This window comes from Manacus vitellinus, unplaced genomic scaffold (assembly GCF_001715985.3).
Source record: "Manacus vitellinus isolate BGI_N305 unplaced genomic scaffold, ASM171598v3 scaffold_9_pilon, whole genome shotgun sequence".
Classification (NCBI taxonomy): domain Eukaryota; kingdom Metazoa; phylum Chordata; class Aves; order Passeriformes; family Pipridae; genus Manacus; species Manacus vitellinus.
Genome location: NW_021940917.1, coordinates 14437230 through 14459606, shown reverse-complemented (window position 1 = coordinate 14459606; position 22377 = coordinate 14437230). Strand labels below are relative to the sequence as shown.

The following is a 22377-nucleotide window of genomic DNA, read 5'->3' as shown; positions in this document are numbered from 1 at the left end:
ATAAACCTGCAACTTGCTGGGAAATCCCAGATACTTCTCAGGTTCAGTCCAACTTCTGTGCTGCGTAAAACAGACATACTCTGGGGAAGGGGGAGCACACTACCAGCTATCCAGATGCTACTGGGAGTATATGATAAAATGTCTCAAGCCACTATTTTTCTGCCCTAGTTCACGGGGATTTTATGCCATTATAACTTATCTTAGAACTGAAACAAATGGTAACTCATGACAGGTCAGACAGAAGGCATAACACCAGATTGTAACACAGCATTCTTAAAGAAAAGAAAAACTGAAACAAATCAAAAATGCATAGCCTTCGTTGTTACAAGCTACCATGTCACAACATACAAGCTGTGTTTTCTTCTAAGCACTGAGTACCTAAATTTACAGTCTTAGTAATGTATGTCTTAATTCCAGCTTCTTTCCTTGAAGATTTTGCTGCACTCCCCATTGCTTCATTACTAATATGATACAACTGCTACATTCTCATTAGACAAAACCGTCATATATAATTTCTAACCACAGAACTATTAATGTGAAAGATGTTCTACTGTTTGGAGTACCAAGGTTGGTTTAAATTTGCTATTTCCTGCTATGAAACAGAAATGCTCTGAATATTTTAACACAAAAAAATGGCTGTGCAAGGATTTTTCTTTGGAAAAGCTGCAGGAACAGAGGAAAGTTACAAGGGGCAGCTCCAGCACTTCAGAAATTCTCTAACTGCCACCAGTGCTTAGACAAGGTGGCTTCTCAGACAAGGCAGATTCTCATAAAACTAGTCATATCTCTTTGTTAAAAGGGTCGGTTTTACTTTTCTATGAACCCAGAATTATGAGAAAGTACAGCCAACAAAAGCTGGCAAAACTTCTGGAATGTCTTTTTAAACCAATGAAGTATCATTCCCTGATAAAGAGCAAAACTGGATTTTTTCCTATGCAGACTTATAAAGAAACTATACTTTCATTCAGCAAAATTCAGAGCACCTTGATACGTAGCTTTATTCGCTTCCTGAATGAATGGAAATTACTTCAGAACAATTGTCAGGACGTAGGTCTAAACTATCATGAAACATCAGGAACGAAATTGTGCTTAAAGTCTTTAAAAAAAAGCCACAAAAAAAAAATCTTCTTTCTACACGCACAGTATAAACATGGTAAATGCCAGGTCAAAGCAAACAAACAGGATGGAATTGGTGAAAAAAATGGTAGGACTTCCTACCCTTAGGTAAGAACAGCCATCAAAAGGTGTCCATAACTGCAGAGTTAGTGTGTGCAGATCTTAGTATTTCTAACAAGGGTGATTTCTTTGCAGTAACACATTCTTGAATCCCGTTAGTTCAGAATTACATTCAAGACAAGGAGGAAAGGAAGCAGAGATGAAAGGTAAGGCATAGCAATGGTACAGAACCCTCCATTTCACAATGACTGATAAAGATAAATAATCTTCCTGCAAATTCACACCAGAAGGCTATCTTTCTAAATGCAGTATTTATTTGCTTATGATGAATCGGAATAAAAAACCCACAACCAATTAGGGCACTGTTGTGCTAGGCACAGTACAAAACCACTGATACCAAGAGGTAAGGTCTAAATAAGCCAGGAAATGAAAAAAAAAAAAATCCACATAATAAAAGAACCCAACACAGACTGTCCTGACCAACAGGAGTGAAATGGTAGGACAAAAGAGCTAATGCTGATGCTGCTGGCTCAGAGTGATGTCCACACTACATACACTAGAGAGGTTTTGCCTGCACTTGTCCTAGCCTGCTTCCTTGAGCTGAACAACCATTTGCAACTGGAGTGCATCTTTCATCTTATCTTAATCTGAAAGCCTCATTAACTCTGAGACTACTCTGCCATGGGAAGAGAAAACAAAGCAGGGAGAACAGGAAAGTGGCTTCAAAAGCACATGCATAACCTCACCTAAAGCATTAGTAACAGATGCACTCACAATAATCTTAACGAATAAAGCTTTTGATCCATGAGAGTGCTTATTAGTTCTGATATGACTCCAAAGCACTCTAAGATTCAAAAAGACTCCTGGAAAACAAGAAACATGTATGTGTTGTTCTCCCTAACCATCTTGTTCTAGGAGAGGAAACTGGATGCAATGCTATTCTGGAACTTCCCTAGAGCTAGCTCAAATGCAACAGTGCACTGAAGCTAAAAAATGCAAGTGCAGGGAAACAAAGCACTGACACATTCAAGTGTCTCTGATTAGAGCAAAGCTTGTGTTATCACCCAAGAGCAGGCGAGCTGGCACTAGAAAGAATCATGCTTCATGTCCACGATGCTGCAGCCAACCTAATTGCTCCTGTCAGACCGAAGGTGGCTTTCCAATGAGGTGTCCTCCTGTTGGCAGAATGCCTTACTTGCAAAAGCCACAGGTAACACCTGACTGCATCGGAATGTCAGACACTTGTCCATGCACATCTCTCTCTTACACATTCCATTCTTCTTCATCCCACAGTACATCCAAACTGTCTAGATTCAGCTGTCTAGCTTGTTAAGCACTCTGCTTAACTCTGCAGGAGAGGTTAATGAACACCGCAAAGAAATCTGTGTAGGCTGCCTGGACACCAAGCAAAAGTGGCCAAATGCAGCATAGTCCAGGCATCTCAGCTCAAACTATTTCGAGGTAAAGATTATGTTGTGGACCAAATGCCCCTGCAGAGCATCCCTTTACCAAACCATATAAAAAGGTCTAATCTTCTGTCTTCACAATAATCTTTCAAGTTCACAATTGAACCTCTTTCTTAAAAGTCTGACAAGTTGCACTGAGAGCTGAGTATTTTACATGCCACTGACTGAAAGCTTTCAAATTCATGGACTTGAAGCCAAGATACAAAACTAGCATGCTTTAAAAAAATTTCTTGCCTAAAAACTACTCTTGGCTGATCATTGTTGCCAAATTTGATTTGTGGCATCTGAAGAAAACTAGCTAAATATATCTTAAGCCTAATATTTTATATTAATGAGAAAGCACAGACACTTTTTTTTAAAGTACAAACCAAGCCACAATATTTCTTAGAAGCAGAGAGACAATGTGTTTTAACTTGCATAAAGTAACTCAGTATTTTTGACACAGAACGCTTCTGCTTTGGATAATTTGTTTAGCAATTATCTTTAGCAAAAAAGTCTGTGGTTTTATGGTTTCCTAGACTACCATCCCTCCAGGCATCAGTTCAACCTAGTCATCCCAATCTCTCTCTTCCATGTCCATTGGAACTTCTTCTAAAACCTCTGCTTCCAGAAGTTAATGGGCCACAAGCTAAAACCAACATGAAAATCTAACTCCTATTACATGTGAATCAGCCACCTCAGCAAACATTTGACACTGTGCTAACATCCCCATCTCCCCAGCTAGTAACTCTCATCTTTATTTAGACTGTTTTTAAGTATGAAAATAATTGTGACTGCAATGAAAACTATGGTACTACATCAGCAACTCTTAATACCATTAAAAGTACCCCAATGAGAAAGATCTTTCCTTGTATTTTTCCACACGCTTTTTGCCTCAGTGCAGAGTGACAGATAGAGAATCAGGCTCATAATTAAATATATTTTGAGCACTCCTTTCCTTGAGTTGACTATTCACATGCACTGAGGCGACGCACAAACGTGAATTACTTCCAATAACTTTTCAGTCACGACTTCAGTACAGTCAGCTTAAAGGAAACATTAACACGTTTACCATGTGTAATCTAGCCAGTGCTGACCAAAACACACCTCCCTTGAGCTAAAATTAGGAAGAATAAGAACTTGTTTCCCAAGCTACACAGCTTGCTTACCTCCTCCTGTTTCGTGCAGGTGTGTTGCATCGTTCCCCTGAGAAGTGGTGTTGGTTGGGTCGGGCCAAAGGAGGCTGCCTATTTGATGTCATCTCCCATGGTCGCATTGGTGGTGATGGGGCTGGTGATGCTGCTGTATAGTCAAAGACTGAATGGGAAAGGCGTTGTCGCTTGGGACTAGGACTGTCTTCGCTCTACGCCAGTGCAAAGAAAACCAAAACAAAACAAAAAACAAAACCCACCTCCAGATGAGTGAATTACAATCCATACTTCAGTATTGCTTTGCAGCTAGCATTAGGAGTGACTTATTGCAGACTGCACTAAAACACCAGGAAACTGAGAACCTGCAACTAGTTGCCTGCTTATTATCTTTATAAACAGAGATTTCTGATGGCTCCCTACCCCCTGGAAGAATTAGTACTAAATTACACTTTAGCAGCATTATAATATAAAAATTCTAACATCCATGCAAAACCAAAAATACAACAGAAAAGAGAGTAACATGAAGAAAGTAAGGAACAACCTATTTCACACTCCTCTGTCCTTAGCACTTATAGGCTACAGAAGCATGAAAAGATGTACAAGCACAGACTTCACAACAATGGAATCTGTACTAGTCAGTAAGCAGATACCACACAGAGCTTGCGCTCTGCACTGCATCCCTTCCCTATCAGGTCTGCACTTACACAGCTAATCAGACACTTGCTCTGTGCTGCAGGCTATTTTGATTCTGCTAGCTCAACACGGAGATGCTTCATCCTTCTAGTTACTCACGTAATAATGTTCATTTATACATATAACCTGAAAAAAATGAATCATCAATCTCTGCTTAAGTCTGTGTACTTCGCTAAAATTCCACAGGGACTACACAGTGTTCAACATTTTCAGTCCTAGTGATATGAAGGTCCTTCACCTCCAGATGATGTTCTCCCAATTAGTTATGAACACAACTACCTCTCCTCTTCTCTGTGTGTCCATGCTACTGAACCATTTAATAGAGCTGTCATACTTCTCGGAAATTTCCACCAACACCAGTAGCAAACTATTCTGTCAAAATTGTAACACATCATGCTGTTAACAAGCATGACAATTGAAAACAGAGAAAAATACATGTCATACTTCAGAGCTCACCAACTGAGCACACAAAAACTAAACCCACATGAACTACCACACTGAAACCACCATTTAGTCCAAACACCACGTGGACTTCTCTGACAGAACTCCTGGTGCAAACTGTACTGTTTTGCTGCTCTCCAGCTCGTCCACTCACCCCACCACTTCCATCTCAGCCAACCACAGCACTTTTTAAATTAAAATTGCATGTAATTGCAGATAGCTGGAGCAGAGAAAACAACTTGTCTGCAACGGCTCTGTGGCCCCCCCACAGTCTCGTAATCCACAGGTTGATAGAGGTCTTATTTCAGATTTAGTTATAGACTGGACTATGGACATCTTCTGGCTCTTAGCTTCACAGGGACCTGTTACTTTCTGAACACTATTAAGTAGCTTCTTAATAAGGTTTCCACTGACATATAGTTTTACTCCACTGTTCTTTCTGAGAGCGCACAGTCTTTAACAACCAAAAGTTTTGTCCAGGTGTTTAAGAGAAAAAAGGTATTTTTTCCTCTCTTTTGACTTGTGGCCATTTTTACAAAATTTTAGAGCTTTCCAGGTTCTTGCTTTCAAATACCTTAACATGAACTGCGGTTTTCCTCTACTCTATCTTATCTAAAGCCATCAGCTTCCTTGGGCAGCCAGCCTGATGATGCATGCATCCATCTGTTGCTCAATCTCTTCTGAACTCTTTAACCAATGGCACTTTAATTTTTCAGAGAAAAATAGGTCAAAAGACAGGTATGCAGCTGAAAGGTTAATGAAAGTAGATGTCCAGGTAAATGCTGACTCTTCCAGAAGGCTGCTCGCCCTCAGAAGCTCAACACCAAAAAATTTGAAGAGATATTCCAATAAGTGCCTTGACAGCAAAGCTTCTGTGAAAATATCTGTTTTGTTAGATTTCAGAGAACACTGTCAAAGGACAAATCTTAAAGGAACTATGCTACAAGAGTCAGAGATGGATGACCTGTGGCCCAATTTTTTACACCATGATGACGAAGCCTACTCAAAGAGAAACACAGGCTAGTAAATTACGTATGCTGGGATTTTGAGAGTGCAAAAGAAGATGTCAAATGGAGGAAAGAAAAAACTGGATTTAGTGAAGCTGGCAGAAAACAGAACCCTAAAATAATAAAATAACCACTGCTGTCCTGATACATCCTGTACATGCCTTTGGCTGGGAATCTCTCACTGCTAATGCCCTAATTTAAATCTGGCACCTTTCCAGATCATTAACATTAATATACCCTGCGCTGTAGAAAGCAGTATGGAAAAACAGTTCTTTAATTATGATTTTTCTTTTGTTCGTGAAGTGCACCAGTTCAAAGACAGTGGAGATGCAAACTGCTAAGCAGTTAGCCTTCATCATCACTCTAAATTACTTAACACAGGTATTTCAAACTCCATAACTGCTAATTGCCCTCTGCAGTAAGCAACAGTACTTTTAGCCAAAACTGTTTCTCATTAGAAAGAAAATAAAGCTAAAATCATTCTTGGAACTGCATCTACAGAGAGATTTAAAATGTAATTGCAGGTTTCTTTCTGTACTTTAAAAGAAGTAACCTAAAGCTAAACCAAACTTCTTTACAAACTTTCATAAAAAAATCCCAACACAAACTCAATGAAGACAGGGTGTTTTGTCTTAGTTTTTATTAAGAAACCAATTCCCATCTGATGATTGTGGAAAGATAATACTACTACGCAGGAAAGTACAAAGAGGTAATGACAGATACGTATCTTGTTTAATTTAATATTTATTTTCATGTTGTTTTTAACGAGTTTGTGGAATAACTAGATATTGACAGTATGTTTTTTCAGTCTACGCTATCACTGGATATAAAGTTCAGTAGTTTATTTGTGGAACATGATACTCTCAGCAATGACAGTAGCTCTCCAAATCCCGAAATCACTCTAGCTGTAATATTCAAAATATTCCCTGGGACTACCTGCTATTTTTTACAGCCATTATGTTATGTATTTTTCTCATGTCCAAAAGGCGATGAGAACAGAGTGGCTGAGAGCTATCAAGAACATTGTATCTACCTCTCAACTAACAAGCTAAAAGCACTACTTTCTTTAAATATACATTCAGCAAAAAGAGCATGATGAACAGGAACACAGATCACTTCATATTTAAAAGAAACAAGATCAGGACAAAGTCATCAGATCGTTACTAGTAAAACTGTTTGTTATACTTCTTATCCGTTTCTTGCAGAGATTTTTTATATGTTTTATCTAAATGCTGTTCCACTTCATTTGGGGAAAATGGATATTTTCACCAAGACAACATCCTTTGAGATGTTTCTTTTTATTGTCCTTTGCTTTTCCAGTCAAATCATAAATACTGCATCCACACACACGTTACCAACCATCACAGAAGGGAATTATTATCAAAGCAATTGCTGCCAATATATGAAAATCACTTTCCTCTCCAACTCCCTTCATATTCTCACTTAACAGTCCTGGGAAGCACAAGAAACTACTCCATATCCTCCATTTCAAATTCAGGGAATAAACTACATCTGTGCAGTAGCCCCCAAAAGACCAGTACTTTTAAAGTAAACTAATACTTCAGGAGTATTTTCAAGCATAGCCTTTTCCCACAGAGGGCTTTACGCAGGGACAGTACGACAGGTACACCCCCTAAATGACCCTGCCAGGCTGACCAGAAATCTGCACCTACATGCTTCCCCTTCATGACTGCATACTGAAAAAGAAATTATTTTTCCCATGATACAAATTGGTAAACTTCAACATTTATAAGCATTTTCAAATTTAACAGTAGGCATCTAAGGGGCTAGTAAACTGAATATTTTGCATGGTAGGATATATACTCCAACAACTGTGATTTGATTTACATCCCAATATTTCTATTACTCTGATCATATCTACAGTAACAGTAAATTCCTGGGTTGAATAGACAGTTATGTCAAAATGTAGCAGCTTATTCATAGGCCAGGACTAACCTAATTTTAAGTATATTTTATGGCTTAGGCCTAGTAGCTCTGAAAGAGCTGTGCCCCACAACCCTAGAACCAAGACAAGGGAAGTCACCTATGTGACTGGAATGAGTCATCGTGGCCCAGAGTGTCTTATAAGCATTACTGTCTTCTTCCATCTCTCCTCCAGAAACCAGCAGAGGCAGAAGTTTAACTTAGCTGTGGCGTTACAAGGTAGAGTTTCCAAGCTCACACCAGTCCCACAGCAGCTGGCACTATAGATACAAAGTCTGTAGGAAACCAACAAAATAATTCAGATAGCTACAGCCCCTCCAGCTCCCAACACCAAGAGCAGCACTCACCTACACTGTGGAGACCAGAAACCTGGCAGTGGCTACACCTCCAGTGAGGCTCCAGTTGCTGGCCTAGTTTCTACTCAAGCTGGTCTCACTTAGCCCTACAGCATAGACAGTGATAGTACACAGAGAGGTAGTTTAGAAAAGATCTAATAAAATAGGAGAGACTGCTGTGATCAGGCACAGAGCTCAGCTAGACAAGTGTAAAGACCAGGCACATCATCTCCTTGGCTGGCACAGTCCCACTGACCTGCTCCAACACCCCAGACCCTCAGCTTCGTGTGGCTGACCAGGTTTTTTGTTTCTTGTCTTTGTCTCCATTAAGTTTGTTTGGCAGGTCTGTGTCTCTCTACATTTTATTTATGGCTTCCCCCTTTCCTTTAGAATGCCATTTGACAAGTCTTCAATCAAATCATCTCACTGAAATAAACATTCCCACATTCCACATACCCTCTCTTCAAGCAGTGACTTTTTTAATCTTTCAAAGCTATGACAGTATATATCAATTAGGCTGCTACTGTATCTAACTGTACCAAGAACACTCATCATTAATATTTCTAGGCCATCTGGAATTCACTCACAGTTAGCAGGATTAATTCATTATTTACTGATAGTGGACATAAAGGCTAATTTACTCTTCATCAACCAGAAATGACAATAAGTCCTCCGTGTGAGGCATTTCTGTAACGATCTGCATTATGCAATAGCAAATCACACACAGACAGCACAAAACAGATTCCAACAAATATTTTCATTTTACTTATCATCAAAACACATTGTTAAATTTGTTGCTTATTCTACACCAGACTGACATTTATTTCCAGTGTTTTTTCTGTATCAGTTCCTTCTCTGAAATGCATTTCCCATTTAACTGGATGCTTAGGATATAGAAAAAACATTAAGAGACAGCTAATAAGTCTAAACTGTTTAAGTTTCACACAGTAAGTATTTGAAACAGTCCTAAGAATTTGATCATTAGATGTCAATTTCTCACCCCAGAAATTGGAATATTACTTGTCTGCATGTAAATTAAAATGCATAAGAACTTTAGAAAAATGTAAAATTATTACCATTGTATGTAGCACTGCAGCACTCCATAGCAAGAAGAAAAGAAGGAAAATTTATTTAGTAAGACTACACTATTCTTATTTTCAAGCTATACTGCTCATACAAAAAGGACAATGTAAACCATGCATCATAGTTGAAGCACCTCCTTTTCTAACACTGAAGTAGGTTTAAGAACCAAGGAAGCTCACAGCCATCTCCAAATTCTTCAAATTGATTTTTTTTTAGTATTTGCTATTGCTTGCAGTACTTGCTGCATGCAAACAAGAATCCTTTGAAATATGAGAAGATTTTACAATCACTTCTTGGCAAAATGAATCAAAGCAATTTAAATGCTGCTAAACTCACAAGGACATTATCAAGTATTTATTTTTGTATCACATCATGGTGTTTTTTCTGAATGGGGATATTTAACTCTCAATCCAAAACACCAGCCAAACTTCAGTAAGAGAAAAAACCTCAGCTATACCTCCCTCTCTATTAAAAAAGTTGTTGTAAAAATACTAATTTCACTTTAATTTATGGTCTCAACTTTTAACTCAGCTTTTTCAATGGTCCTTTTATCTGGATGATACAAAATGGAAAACAGTTTGTGCTAATTCTGCAGAAGTTTCTTGCAGTTAATATGCACTATGGCAGTAAGCATTTCAGGCCTTCTTAAAACTGGAAACTTATGCAACAAATTGTACTAGCATTCAATTAGATTTTTTAAAATATTTTCCAATGGTTATTTCTTACCAGTCCACCCTCAAGTTGCCTACCACCTGAGGTAAAGTGTCCATATTTTGACACCAACACCACCTTACATCACCTTACAGAAATGTGCTAAAAACATCCTCTGGGCCTCCACAAAGTCCTGATCTTCTATTTGTATGTAAACAGAAAGTAAGTTTTAAATTAAAATCACAGAACAACAGATAGAGAAACAGGGCTTTGCATGTGTAACATCAAAAGATATCAATTACTGTAAAAAAATTACTTTAAATGTCGTAAAATGTATTGAAATTTATACACTTAAAACAATGCCAGGGTGAGAGCAAAGTGGTGAAATCAAGACAAGGTGCTTAGGTATAGTCACATTTCAAAAAGATCACAGTTTTCAATTTTAACAATAATTACGCTCTTTCAGCTAATGGGGCAAGGAGTCTGAAGAAAAGTCTGGTCCAGACTACTTCATGGCGAAGTATTCTCTGCATATAGTTTGTATATACTGTGTGCATTCACTACTGATTTTACCATTTAGGCACTTGAATCTAACAATACAGGTACCTCAACGTTATGCTGACCATACGTGTTGACAAAGCATCAAAAGAATATCCAGGCATTCACACCAATAAAAACGTTACTCACACTATTGTAACTGATGTCTTCAGTGGGCACAAGGGCAAGTCAGCATTTAAAATTTTTTGCCAGTAAAAGGACTACTGGCATAATATCTCATATCTATTGCAGAAAAGCATATTCACCTTTCGCTGCCTTCCCTGTCATTGCCTGTAATTTCTGCTAAGTTAACCTAAAAGAGGAATATATGAGAAAACATTGCAAGTCCTTAGCTTCAAGACACAGCTTGTATTTGGGCAGGTCTTTTCATTTACTTTAGGAAACAAGATTATTGTCATGTAAAGTCAAAGGAAGGTTTATTAATAAAAAACAAACCACATGATACACATCACATGACGTGAAGGAAAAGAAGTCTCATTCCCCTGAACACACTCAAATAAGCATGGTTTGCTGACTCACTTTTTAAACCTCATCCTACACTTTTACTAAGGAGAAAAACAAGGCATTAAGAACTTCAGGCATGTAAGAAATTTAGTGAGATGTGTCCTTTCTTAAAATAGCCTCAAGCTGTGCCCAATGCTGATCAAGGTCACCATCATGGCTATGAACTGCTAAATCACATTTCAACAACAGATCCATGTAAACATTCACATACTGAAAGCAGAACCAAAGAATACAAACACTATACTATGTCTCCATATTTGAATTTGAGGAAGAATGCTCTGAGTGTTCTCTGATACAGTAAGGAAACTGTGAATAAAGAGGAAGAAAGCTTCACATACAATCTCTAACCTATGCTCAGTAAAGCTTCACACACAAAGTGACCAAATGCATATTGGCCTTCCCAGGCCCTTTGTGTTCACATCTAAACATTTTTCTCAAACCCATAGTCATCCACTTGGAACTTTTTATTCATCTTCACGAGTTCCTTCCACAGCACTATTTTAAATTAATATCTGTTCCTAGTCTTTCATGTCTCCAATCTCTTCATTTCCCCTCTAGCTTTGTATTCAGTTCCAATATCTTCCCAAGAGACAAACAGAGAGAATACCAGAACAAAAATGCCCTCCCTCACCACTTACCAACAAAATAATTCAAATGTCTTTGCAAGAGACTGACTTCCAAAAATCGCATCTTGAAAATGCAGCTCATCATCACAACACAGGTTTTTTAAGGAACAATCCCAAGACATATCATCTCAAAAAATAACCTTAATATTTGCCTAGAGAGAAAGCCATCTCCCAAAGCTTTCATGAAGACTGCCAGACAGAGCATCTGCTCAGCAGCACCATAAATTGTGCCCTGAATGTTCTCATCCCTTCTCACACAATTTACTGATACTGAAGTGTGGGGAAAAAAAAAAAAAAGTTGGCCACTATTGTCAGAAGTGAACAAAGGTGGCAAAGACAGACCACAAGGCTAAGATAGGAGGCTCTGTAGAGAGAATGATGACTTAAGACAATTTCTGAGTTTCTGTAGGACAGAAGTATTCCCAGGTGTGATAGTTTTCACTCTAGGCCTTCCTGGAGACCAGCTTGTAACCAGGAAGGAACTAGGAAGGTGATCACGGAAGTATTCCATGCTATTCCTTTATGTAACTTGAGGTATAAATAAGCCAGCGGGAGGGACCTCTCTCTCTTCCTTTCCGGTGAGTTCCACAACGGTGGGTCCCTGTCTCGGTCTGGCTTATCTGGAGCTGAGGCCTACAGTGACTGCTGTGTCTGCCACGTGTGAGGGGACAGTGCTGGGCCGTGTCCAGCCATCCTGCTTCTCTTAAGGGAAGTGGTGAGATTTTGCCAGTTCTTCAGTTTAATGATTACCGGGTTTTTAGATCGTGTAGACCCGTTTTGGTTTTGTCCCTTTTTGTCCTATTTTGTCCTTTTTTCCCTTCTCCCTTCCCCCTCTTCCCTTTAGGAAGCTATTTAGGGTTTCTGGGGTTATAGGTATATAATATTCTCACTGTATATATCTGTTTCATATGTAAAATATATATTTTTGCAATAGCTTAGGCTATTTGGTTTTTTCCTTCCCTCTCTGGGAAGCAGACCCTGTTGTCAAGTTTCGGAGACTTGGCGGGAAGGCAGCTTGAAACTTGCACAACATTTTTGGTGTCAGGACTGGGATATTTTGGTTAAGTTTGGCCTGTTTTGAAAACATTGTCTGGTAAGACAGCCAAGCTCGGTGTTATTTTGGTGAACAAGTCTACTGTTTTGGGAACAGGTCCGGGAACACTGCCAGAGTCTGGGAAAGTAGCCAAGAAAACTCTGCTTATATAAACAAAGGGTTGTTTTAAGAACAAGAAGAAAGAACAACAGCAACAATGGCCATTTCATTAATTTTTTCTTGTAATTCTGGCCATCTTTATACCTGTTTTAGGCTACCCTATAGGGAGATGTCCAGACCTAGAGGATGGACAGAACAAATTGCTTCCATTCTTTAATTTCGACATCAAAGGCCTGGTAAAGGAGATCCCCATGGTTACAATTGGCTCTAATTATTATCTAAATTGTGTTGCAACAATACGGTTATTGATGAAGGTAATGGAAGTGCTATTTAAACTTGGAACAATGGTGTTGTATTGCTTTCCCTGTTGTAGGAAAGATCGCACCTCAAAGGGACTCGCTGGAACTCTGGAAAGGGCCGCGGACAGGCCAGTCCCCGGGTGGCATGGAGCTTGGGGAGATTTCGGTAAATTAGTAGGACATGTGTCACTCCCATTTATTGGGAGTTCACGCCAGAACAGATGTTTGATTCTGGTGAGATGACCTGCTGTTTAACAGAAGGGTGCTTTCCCTACAAGGATCTGAATTTGTGATTCTCCGTTTTGTGCTGGTGCCTGGCTAATGCTTATCAAGCTGCCATAGACCACCTTCAAAAGGTTAAGGTCGACAAAGAAACCCAAACCATGCCACCTGAAACCAGTGATGTCCCTATTAGGTCCACAGAAGTCAGGGTCCAAACACAACTTAAAGTCAATGCTGTTTCTACTAAGTCCACTAGAACTGGGACTCAAGCTAAAAACCGGAAAGTCATTGTTGCCCCTATCAAGAAGAAGAAGACGTGGGTAAGGGAGATCCAGGAACTTACAGACCCATCTCTGCAACTGGAACACACAGAAGAAGAAGAAGAAAGAGGAGAAGAAGGAGTAGAAGAACCTATCCAATCCATGCAGGAAGTAGTAGACAAACGAGCGGCAGCAAAGGACGAAGGAGCGGCAGCGACTCTGAGAGAGGAAGAAGTGGTTGTGACTGAGGAAGGAGCGACTGCAAGAGAAGAAGCAGCTGCCAGAGAGGAAGAAACACTTGCAAGAGAAGGAGCATGCCCAAAAGAACTAGGGGCGCGTCCAAAGGAAAGTAGAGCAGTATCAAGAGAAAAGAAGGCAACAGTACAAACGGCCTGTGGTATATTGTCACTTGATGATTCATATCCTGACTACACATTCAGTGTTACAAAAGACACAAAGAAGGGGCCAAAACATTCCCCTCAACCTGAGGGAGAATTATTCCTACCCCTCCAGACCCAACCTTCTCTTGGAAGCGTGGATGATTGGAGGAGGCCCTTATCTCGGTACCCGAAAGACCACTCGCTACCTCCACCCGCTGGGTATCGCGAACGACGTAGGAGTCCATCCCTACAGTATGAACAGCATAGAAGTCCATCTCCATGGCGTGAACGACATAGTCCATCCCCATGGTATGAATGGCGTAGAAGTCCATCTCTGTGGTGTGAGTGACGACAAAGTCCACCTCCACGCCATGAACAACATAGAAGTTTATCCTCATGGCATGCCCAGTCCCCACCTCCACGTGAGAGATACAGAGAGGAGGCATGAATGGTTCCACGCAAGAGGGGAAGAGTAAAGAGGGAGGCGGAAAAGATTCTACGTGGGAGAGATGGACAAGAAATAATGCGAGAAAGTGAAATTACACAATCACTGACCACAAAGAGCTTCAAGATTTACGGAGAGATTATATGTGCTTGCCTGGTGAACAAGTCCTCACCTGGTTGGTGCAATGCTGGGACAAGGGAGCTGATAGTCACATAATTGAAGGTGATGAAGCACGACAACTGGGATCCATTGCCCAAGACCCTGTGATAGAAGAAGAAATGGGAAGGGAGAAAATGGCGTCCAGTCTTTGGCTCCTAATCCTCCACGCTGTGAGGGCGAGATACCCATTTAAGGAGTCCCTGAAGAGTTCTTCAAGAAGGTGGAGGACTGTGGAAGAAGGTATCCAATACCTACGGGAATTGGCCATGCTGGAGATCATCTACTCTGATCCAGATTATTATGACATCCAAGTTCCCGAGAATGTTCCCTGCACACAACCGATGTGGAAAAAGGTAATTCAAGGTGCCCCTAAACCGTATATCTACTGCTTGATAACTGCATATCATCCAAAGATGGATGAACCAAGTGTGGACACCATGTGTGCTTGGATAAGGAGCCTAGAGGAAAATCTGGAAGACTCCTTTGGTCCCCTATACCAATACACCTACGATAGGGAAAGAATGGAGAGAGATTATGAATACTCAAGATATGAGGACGACCTTAGAGACAGAGATGACAGAAGGTATAGAGATTACAGAGAAAGACCAATGGAACGATCATGGCGGGATCAACAAAGACGACCTCAACCTAGACCTCGATCCTGGTCTCGATCTCAGTCACAATCTCTGTTGTTCACACGTCAAAGGAAAGAGAACTCTAAACGTCGGTCACGTAACCAACTATGGGCATACCTTCATAGCAAAGGAGAAAACATGAAGAAGTGGGATGGTGTACCCCTTCTAAGTTCGAAGCTAGACTGAGGGAGCTGAAGCAAAAGGACACTGACAAGAAAATTGTCTACATAGTAGATGCAGACTTCTTAGAAAAGAAACTGCGATCGCCGAAGCACAAGAAGACAGAGGTCCACTTCAACAATGGCAAAAAGGCCTCTAAGAAGTCTAAGTCAAAGTCCAACGACAAATGCTCTGATCAAGACCAATAGAGGGGCCCTGCCTTCTGCCAGGAGAAGGAAAGGGACCAAGAAGATAACCGGGTTTACTGGGCTGTGTGGGTTCGATGGCCTGGCACATTGGATCCTCAAAGATACCAAGCCTTGATAGATACTGGAGCCCAGTGTATTTTAATGCCTTTGGAGCATAAGAGTACCGAGACTGTTTCTATTTCTGGAGTGACAGGAGGGTCACAAGAGTTGTCAGTAGTAGAGGCTGACATGAGCTTGACAGGAGACCAGTGGGAAAAGCATCCCATTGTGACAGGGCCAGAAGCCCCTTGCATTCTCAGTATGGACTACCTAAGAAGAGGATAATTCAAGGACCCAAAAGGGTACCAGTGGGCTTTTGGTGTAGCCACGGTGATTGAAGAGGTGCCCAAGCAATTGTCTGCCCTTCCTGGCCTCTCAGAAGACCCTTCCATTGTAGGACTACTGTGAGTTAAAGATCAAGAAGTGCCAATAGCCACGAAACCATACACAGACAACAGTATCGGATGAACCGAGATGCTGTGATCCCCATCCACAAAATGATTTGGAAGTTGGAGAGCCAAGGGGTGGTCAGCAGAACCCATTCACCCTTCAACAGCACCATCTGGCCTGTACATAAGTCCGATGGAGAATGGAGACTGACTGTAGACTACTGTGGCTTAAATAAAGTCACGCCACTGCTGAGTGCTGCTGTGCCAGATATGTTGGAGATCCAGTACGAGCTGGAGTCCAAGACAGCAAAGTGGTACGCCACCATCGACACTGCCAACATGTTTTTCTCCATTCCTTTAGCGGTAGAGTGCAGGCCACAGTTTGCTTTCACCTGGAGGAGCGTTCAATACACCTGGAATCGACTGCCCCAGGGGTGGAAACACAGTCCAACCATTTGCCATGGACTGATCCAGGTCACACTAGAGAAGGGTAAGGCTCCCGAACACATCCAGTACATTGATGACATCATTGTATGGGGGGGACACAGCAGAAGAAGTTTTCAAGAAAGGACAGAAGATCATCCAGATTCTCCTCAAGGCTGGTTTCGCCATCAAGAAGAGCAAGGTCAAGGGACCTGCCCAAGAGATCCAATTCCTAGGGGTGAAATGGCAAGATGGACGACACCAGATACCAACAGACATAATCAACAAGATTTAGCAATGGCTCCACCCACAAACAAGAAAGAAACCCAAGCTTTTCTGGGAGCCATAGGCTTCTGGAGGATGCACACCCCAGAATACAGTCAGATTGTGAGCCCTCTTTACTTTGTGACCTGTAAAAAGAACAATTTCCAATGGGGTTCTGAACAACAACAAGCTTTCAGGTAGATCAAGCAAGAAACTGCACGTGCCGTGGCTCTTGGACCAGTCAGAACGGGACCAGATGTAAAGAGTGTACTCTACACTGCAGCTGGAGATAAAGGTCCCTCCTGGAGCCTCTGGTAAAAGGTGCCTGGCGAGACGCGAGGGCGACCACTGGGTTTCTGGAGCTGAAGCTACAGAGGTTCTGAGGCCAATTACACCCCTGTGGAAAAGGAAATCTTAGTGGCATATGAAGGTATACAAGCAGCTTCAGAGGTAATTGGTACCGAAGCACAGCTCTTCCTGGCACTCCAATTACCAGTGTTGAGTCGGATGTTCAAAGGGAAGGTGCCCCCTATGCATCATGCCACTGATGCCATGTGGAGCAAGTGGATTCCTTTGATTACGCAACGTGTCCAAATCGGGAACTTGAATCACCCTGGCATTTTGGAAATCATAACCAATTGGCCTGAAGGTGGGAACTTCAGTCTGGCAAAAGAACAAGAAGAGCCAATGAGTTGAGCTGAAGAAGCTCCGCCATATGATAAGCTGCCAGATGAAGAGACACGCTATGCCCTTTTCACCGATAGTTCCTGCAGTATTGTAGGGAGGAGCTGGAAGGGGAAAGCAGCTGTTTGGAGTCCCACCCGACGAGTGGAGGAAGCCACTGAAGGTAAAGGTGAATTGAGTCAGTTTGCGGAACTCAAAGCAGTCCAACTGGCCCTGGATATCGCAGAGAGAGAAGGATGGCCAAGGCTCTACCTGTACACCGATTGGTGGATGATAGCCAATGCCCCATGGGGATGGCTAGACCGGTGTAAAAAGATGAATTGGAGGGGTAGAGGAAAACCCATCTGGGCTGCTGATCTGTGGCAAGACATCATTGATAGAGTGAAGAAACTGAATGTGACAGTCCACCATGTAGATGCCCACGTGACCAAGAAGCGAGCTAATGAGGAACATGCTAATAACAGACAGGCAGACTGAGCTGCACAGGTCAAGGTATCACGAGCAGACCTAGACTGGCAGCAGAAGGGAGAAGTGTTCCTAGCTCGATGAGCCCATGATGCTTCAGGTCATCAGGGCCGAGATGCCACTCATAGATGGGTACGAGACCGAGGGGTGGATTTAGCCATGGATTTTATGTCTCAAATTATCCGTGACTGTGAAACCTGTGCCGCTATTAAGCAGGTAAAAAGGCTGAAGTCCCTGTGGTATGGTGGACACTGGGAGAAATATAAGTATGGGGAGGCCTGGCAGGTTGATTATATCACATTGCCACAGACGCACCAAGGTAAACGCTAAGTGCTTACCATGGTGGAAGTAACCACAGGATGGTTGGAAACATATTCGGTACCACATGCAACAGCCCAAAACACCATTCTAGGTCTTGAGAAACAGGTCCTGTGGAGACATGGCACTCCAGAGAGGACTGAGTCAGACAACGGGACTCATTTCAAGAACAGTCTAGTGGCCACTTGGGCACAGGAGCATGGTATTGAATGGGTATATCACATTCCATATCATGCACCTGCTGCAGGAAAAGTAGAAAGGTGTAATGGACTGTTGAAGACAACTCTAAAGGCACTAGGTGGGGGAACTCACAAAAACTGGGATAAGAGCTTAGCCAAGGCCACCTGGCCACCTGGTTAGTCAACACTAGAGGCTCTGTCAACCGAGCTGGTCCTGCCCAAGCAGAATCCCTCCACACTGTAGATGGAGACAAAGTTCCGGCGATCCATCTAAAAGGTATGTTAGGTAAGGCTGTTTGGATCTCTCCTCCCTCAGGCCAAGACAAACCCATTCCTGGGATTGTTTTCGCTCAAGGGCCCGGAAATACCTGGTGGGTTACGAGGAAGGATGGAGAGATCCAATGTGTGCCCCAAGGAAACCTAACCCTAGGGAAAAACTAATTCTCTGCCTCAAGTTGTGTTTTACAGGAGACCAGACACCAGATGAAAAAGACCCGAACAAAGCTGATACTGGTATCCGAGGATGTCCAATGATGAGACAGCCCAAACCGATGAGCCAGCCCTAAACCAGAACTCTGATTGTGATGAAAGGGCCAAGAATTCAAACCGAGCTGCTGTTGATGCTGATCTTCAATGACAGACGACAGCCTTCGAAAAAAAATAAGCATGGACTATATATGTATATGCACAGGACATAGATGAACACAATATACAGGCGTTACATAAAGAAATAGTATGGAATAAGGGGTGGAGAATGTGATAGTTTTCACTCAAGGCCTTCCTGGAGACCAGTTTGTAACCAGGAAGGAACATAGGAAGTATTTCATGCTATTCCTTTACATAACTTGAGGTATAAATAAGCCAGCGGGAGGGACCTCTCTCTCTTCCTTTCCGGTGAGTTCCACAACGGTGGGTCCCTGTCTCGGTCTGGCTTATCTGGAGCTGAGGCCTACAGTGACTGCTGTTATCTGCCACACGTGAGGGGACAGTGCTGGGTCGTGTCCAGCCATCTGCTTCTCTCAAGGGAAGTGGTGAGATTTTGCCAGTTCTTCAGTTTGCTGATTACCGGGTTTTTAGATCGTGTAGACCCGTTTTGGTTTTGTACCTTTTCGTCCTATTTTGTCCTTTTTTCCCTTCTCCCTTCCCCCTCTTCCCTTTAGGAAGCTATTTAGGGTTTCTGGGGCTATAGGTATATAATATTCTCACTGTATATATCTGTTTCATATGTAAAATATATATTTTTGCAATAGCTTAGGCTGCTTGGTTTTTTTCTTCCCTCTCTGGGAAGCAGACCCTGTTGTCAAGTTTCGGAGACTTGGCGGGAAGCCAGCTTGAAACTTGCACACCAGGTTTTGGGACGGGAACAAAACTTCAAGATTGATAAGATGAAAGGGCTACTTACACAGAAAGTAAGCAAAGCACAGCACACATAGAGGCACGCACAGGAAGCACTGTGTGTTTTGGTAGTATCTGAGGTTGTAGGAGGAAATTAAAAAAAAAAAAAGAAAGTTATTGCAAATGAACAAGGAGATAAAAAATTCTGTGACAGCAAACCTGAAATGTACTCTTCGAGAACCAGGAAATGTAGACATTAAAGAGAGACTGTCTTTATTTTTCTGAGAGGCGAAGATCAAAGGCATAGGTCTTTTTACTGCTGCAATGCCAACAGAAGACACTGGTTGAGTCTGATGTATGCTGCTTACCTATTTTTCTACCAGCTGAGGTACAGTTCCAGTGCAATCCAGACAAACTGGTTGGAAGGTAAACAGCAAAATACGCTTCTTTTCCCTCTTTCCCCTTCCTACTGTTTTTAAAGAGCCTCTGTTGTTACCATTTTACTGTCTTTCAAGATCAAAACCAGCTCTAGCTTTCTATGTTCTGACAAACAGACAACAGTAGAGGGCACCAAAAAGCAAAGCAGGTTTCCTTGATCCTTCAAGAGCTTAGTAAAAAAGGAACCTACCCACTACCACGTGAAGCCAAAGAGTAAAAAAAAACCATCCTAATAAATCATAAACCTAGGCAATTTTTGCCCACAGCAGAACTTAAGTACTCCGTGTTAGATTATTTAACTCGATATAGATACATACACAGAAAAGAAAACCATAAGTTCTATTTCTGTATGAATGGATTAAGTCAAGCCTGCATCTTCCAGAAGTTTCAAGAATCACTCCTCCACAGTCAAAGCAACTCTCTGACTCAAAACAGGAAAAAAAGAAATTTGACATCTTTCCTATTCTTGCCTTTCAAATCCTTCTGGGGCAGAGAAGTGGTGGAGCTACACACAAAGATTAAGTGAGAGGACCTCTATAAGTCCAAGACTAGCAATCTAATTCTCATTAGATTCACTAGCAATTCAGTCCATGTAGTTTCCATGAACAAATGTGTATGACAGCTTTGATGTGCAACAAGACTACAATTTCATAGTACAAGATTATAACTCCATATTAGGTGTGAAGAAGTAACTTCTCTTCCCAACCACATCATTTTGATACTCGAGTAAGAGCTGGCACAGCTGCAACTCTTAAAGACTTTCTCAGTAAATAGTTAAAAAAGTAACAGTATCAACAATATAACTTTAAATAATATAAATGATCTTCCTATTATAACATCAATAATATTTTTTTCAATACATATTGAAAAAATGTATTCCGACAAGCTGATGCATAAACTTGAAAAACCACCACAGTACTGATGCCACTAATACCAGCTTATGAGCCAGAACCATATCTTTCAGAAAAAGAAAAGACAATTATTCACTGTGAATACCACACCACTGCAAGTACAAAGCAAGGACTGATCAAATTGCAGCTTCAATTTTGTATTTGTGTACTTTTGTTAATTAACAAGATCTGCAAAGTGAACCAGATGAGCAAAAACTAAAGTTTAACCTGCTCTATAAGTCTGGAAGATGACAAAGATTCACACAGGAGACTCATGAGATCTCTCGTTTTCAGGTGGTTTACATACCACCTCTCACAATCACCACTTTTCACACGTAATTCTCCTACTAACAGTTCTCTGAAAAGCTTCTTCACATCGTTATTTTATGTTTGCATAGGTTTTGTTTTTAACTAGAGATGTGATGATTAAGGAAGATCAAAAACATTATCAACTTTCATTAGCCATTAAATCTGCCAGTAAATCTATCTGCTCTTCTGTCTCATACTTAATTCTCTAATGACTGCACCCTCCTCTCTCTTACTGCACATGATAGTATTCAAATGGACTTTTTTCCTCTTTCTCAGAACAATGAGTCCCTGATACCATGGCTGCAATATCCCCTTGAAGGTAAGAAAGGTAATGTAATGCAATGCTGTGAATTAAGGAATCTGTTGGGCCAGCAGACTCCCTGTGGACAAATACCATAAATTTGGCAACTGAAACCAAAGTAGTTGCCTCAGTGAATGACATTTAGGAACAAGAAGATCAGCAGCAACCTAATCAAGCAGTCAGCAACACTTCAGTAAGGCAGACTAGTAGTTGTGTTCATATTACCACTCCAGTTGCCCCACTGTAACTATACATGTGAACTTATGAGAAAATACTAATCTGCTTCAAGTATTACCTTCAAAAATTTGCTTCGAAATGCAAATGCTATACGTTCATAAACATTTTCACGACTTACAGTTCAATGAACTTCTGTATAAGTAATGACTAGAGTACTTGCTCTAAACAATTACAACTTAAAACGGATGTTATAAGTAAACATCTCAATGCACAGTCACTTTAAAAACAAAATTCTGGAGAAAACAAGAGGCATCCTTCTGGTCTAAGCAACGGGAAAAAAAATCTCCTTTGTGTTATGTAGGAATTAACTCATATCTACTGAGAAATACTGAATGCCGTAACACATATGCTTGCCAACATCAAACAGTTCTTTTGATCGATTTAAGGGGATTAGAGACGCCTGCAGGCTTCATTTGACTGTGTGGAAGGGAGGACGTTTAGTGCTTCAGAGACACGCCGAACCTGCGTGTCCTGAGGGCAGCACACAGCGATCGAGCCCTGGAAAACCAGTTCATTTCTGGGTTCCAGTTCTACCTTCCGCCAAAGCAGATGGAGCACCTTTAACAAGACC

The 22377-nt window shown here is 41.3% G+C and overlaps 1 protein-coding gene across 1 annotated transcript in view; it reads right to left on the bottom strand.

The window, feature by feature from the left end:
- Positions 1-22377, bottom strand: part of RNF38 (ring finger protein 38) — a 98677-nt gene that overhangs the window by 26167 nt on the left and 50133 nt on the right. The window contains exon 4 of the mRNA XM_008923807.2: positions 3791-3984. Within this exon, the coding sequence (XP_008922055.2) occupies positions 3791-3984 (194 nt within the window). The remainder of the gene's footprint in view (positions 1-3790; positions 3985-22377) is intronic.